Source organism: Micropterus dolomieu, linkage group LG07, assembly GCF_021292245.1.
Source record: "Micropterus dolomieu isolate WLL.071019.BEF.003 ecotype Adirondacks linkage group LG07, ASM2129224v1, whole genome shotgun sequence".
Classification (NCBI taxonomy): Eukaryota; Metazoa; Chordata; class Actinopteri; order Centrarchiformes; family Centrarchidae; genus Micropterus; species Micropterus dolomieu.
This window is the reverse complement of record NC_060156.1, coordinates 7,998,184-8,000,707: the sequence shown is the minus strand read 5'-3', so window position 1 is coordinate 8,000,707 and position 2,524 is coordinate 7,998,184. Positions and strand designations below refer to the sequence as shown.

Here is a 2,524-nt window from a genome sequence, read left to right as displayed (position 1 = left end):
CTCTAAATGTGTTATTGTCAATGTTTAAAGATGATGAAGTCAAAATCTCCCACAGCTTCCCAAAAAAATATATATATATATGTTTTGAGTTAATTACCTAATTAGAGCTCTTCTCAGGTCGACATTTCTGTATAATAAATTCTTTATTCTAAAATTCTATAATATTTTGAGATATTGGAGTTCTGATTTCCATGAGCTGTCTGCCGTAATCTTCAAGATTAAAACAAAAAAAAGGCCTGAACATTTTCACTTTATGTGTAATGAATCTAGAATATATGAAAGTTTCACTTTTTGAATTAAATTACAGAAGAAAATGAACTTTTCAACAACATTCGCAAAGTTTGAGATGCACCTGTACTTGCCTTGGGTAAAAAAAATGGTTCAGTGCACTTCTTATAAGTAGCTTTGGATAAAAGCACCAGCTACATGAATATAATGTTTTTTTCAATCACTCTTACTATATCTTCATAAAGGAAGAGGTGGAGCATCTTATATTTGAGCCAACACAATGACAGTAATAAGTTACAATATATCAAAAGTTACTCAGTCATGGGAAATACAGACATCTGGAAAGAGAGAGAGAGAAAAAAGGAAGATCAAAAGAGTGTTTCAGTGAAAAAGAGCACAAGTGCCGACAGAAAGAAGAAGCAGAGATTGCTCCTCACCACATCATAACAGACCGCAAGTTTGAGCAGGACTCGGCTGTACTGATGGAGCTGCTGCAGCGGCCAGTACAACAATGAAACCAGATCAACGTCACCACTGGCAGACTGGTCTGATACACACAGCTGAGCGAGCGTGGTCTGCTGAGAGCCTAAACACTCGCTGGACAGAGACACACAAAGAGAAATAAGTTATTTTTATCTAAATGTGTTTTCAATCAATGGAATTCTGAAAACTTGATGTTTGGTAACTCTTTCCTGCTGCACAGGAAGTGATGTGTTTTAAGCTTGGGGCTTGTTTTGGGGGGGAAAAAAACTAGTTTAGCCCAAGCTTGATCATCAGCATTAATAGAGATCATTTTCCTGCTAACATTAAGGCTACATTGAGACCAAAAAAAAAAAAGGCACTGTTGCTGGCGGCTTTTGCAGAGGAGTCAATGACTTTTGGAGCAAGTGAGGCGAGCAGCACTCCTCACAAGTGAAAACATAAAGAAGAAGTGAAGGAGCTTACAGTGAGAGTTTATGGAGTGATTGGAATCCACCCATCACATGGAAGTTACCTACTGAAGAGCAATACCTGGAGAGAGACACAGAGGCAAGGAAACGTTTTATTTTACACTGATACAATAGAGGAATGTTAAATTAATCAGTAAGTCCTTGGTGAAAACAACTTGTATCCTCTATTTAACATCAGTGGTATTCTTACTATTGCTGAAATGTTGAAAGTAATTTTTCAGGCTGTTCAGTCCTTGAATCTACTGTCAACAGAGAATTCCGCAAGCTTATTTGCTCTGGAAAAACAATGCCACCTTTCTGGTTTGTGTTTTGAACTCATGTGACAGAGTTCCCACTCTCTTTCTAAAAAGAATGGACGTTTTGTGTGTACAGACAAAAAGGTGACCCTTACTCTTTATAAATGTCCAGAAAGTGATCAGTGTGCGTCAGCAGGGGAAGGGCAGTGACATCACGGCCCTGCTCGTTGTGCAGGAAGTAGCTGAGTGACGTGGAGTGTCGACCGATCAGGACGCTCAAACGAACAAAACTCTCACAAAGAGAGAAGAAGAGATCAGCGCATGGCTTACCTAACGACGGACTCAAATTCTCTGTGGAGGAGAACACACACATTAAATTTACTATTACAGCACTGACTAGACGCTCAAGGCCGGCATGCATTATTTCACAGATTATGAGCATGTTTAAATTCTCATATTCAAAACCCCCAATAGTAAAAGGGGTCAGAGGTGGGAATGCCGAGAAGATATGCCACAGCACAGAGACCCTCACACCTCTGTTGCGTAGTGGTGTGAGGAGGAGCTTCTTGACGTCGCTCAACCAGCAGTAGAACTGTCTCTCTCTGGAGGCCAGCTCATGGATAGCCGAGATAAAACCCATGACGTTCTGGTCTGCCAGCAACGCATAGCTCTGACCGCCGCTGCACACACTTCTAATGTAACCCATCTACACATACACAGAAGAAAGAACTGTTAGTCACACATTAACTGCATGAAAACGGCTTTTTCAAGCTTGCATTCTTTCTTTTTTTATTTTGTCTCTTAAACTGCTGTCTCTGTGGGATGCATGTATCTGCTGTCTGATACAATACCACAGATGTAGCTTTACAAGCATACTTTTTCTGAACCATACTAAGAGAAAAACATACTCCAGTGTTACAGTTGGAAAAGTGCCCCACCCATTATCTTCTCTACTGTCACTCCTGTTCCACAAACTGTTCTGTTTCATACAAACCTCCATGCAGAAGGGCAGCAGGGTGGGTCTGACTGTGTAACTCTCTGCTCTGCTGGGTGACCTCTGGCATGAACTTTGACTCTGGTGTGACCTCTCACTCTGCGCTGACATTGGCT

At 40.9% G+C, this 2,524-nt stretch overlaps 1 protein-coding gene across 10 annotated transcripts in view; it reads right to left on the bottom strand.

Annotated features, from left to right (window-relative positions):
• Window positions 1-2,524, bottom strand: part of LOC123973526 (alsin-like) — a 34,950-nt gene that overhangs the window by 21,689 nt on the left and 10,737 nt on the right. For all 10 annotated transcript variants that reach the window (XM_046053629.1, XM_046053627.1, XM_046053631.1 and 7 more), the window contains exons 15-19: window positions 2,409-2,524; window positions 1,949-2,120; window positions 1,570-1,765; window positions 1,174-1,239; window positions 666-825 (exon numbers count right to left, since the gene is read on the bottom strand). The exon at window positions 2,409-2,524 is cut by the window's right edge and continues 112 nt beyond it. In XM_046053629.1, the coding sequence (XP_045909585.1) occupies window positions 666-825; window positions 1,174-1,239; window positions 1,570-1,765; window positions 1,949-2,120; window positions 2,409-2,524 (710 nt within the window). The remainder of the gene's footprint in view (window positions 1-665; window positions 826-1,173; window positions 1,240-1,569; window positions 1,766-1,948; window positions 2,121-2,408) is intronic.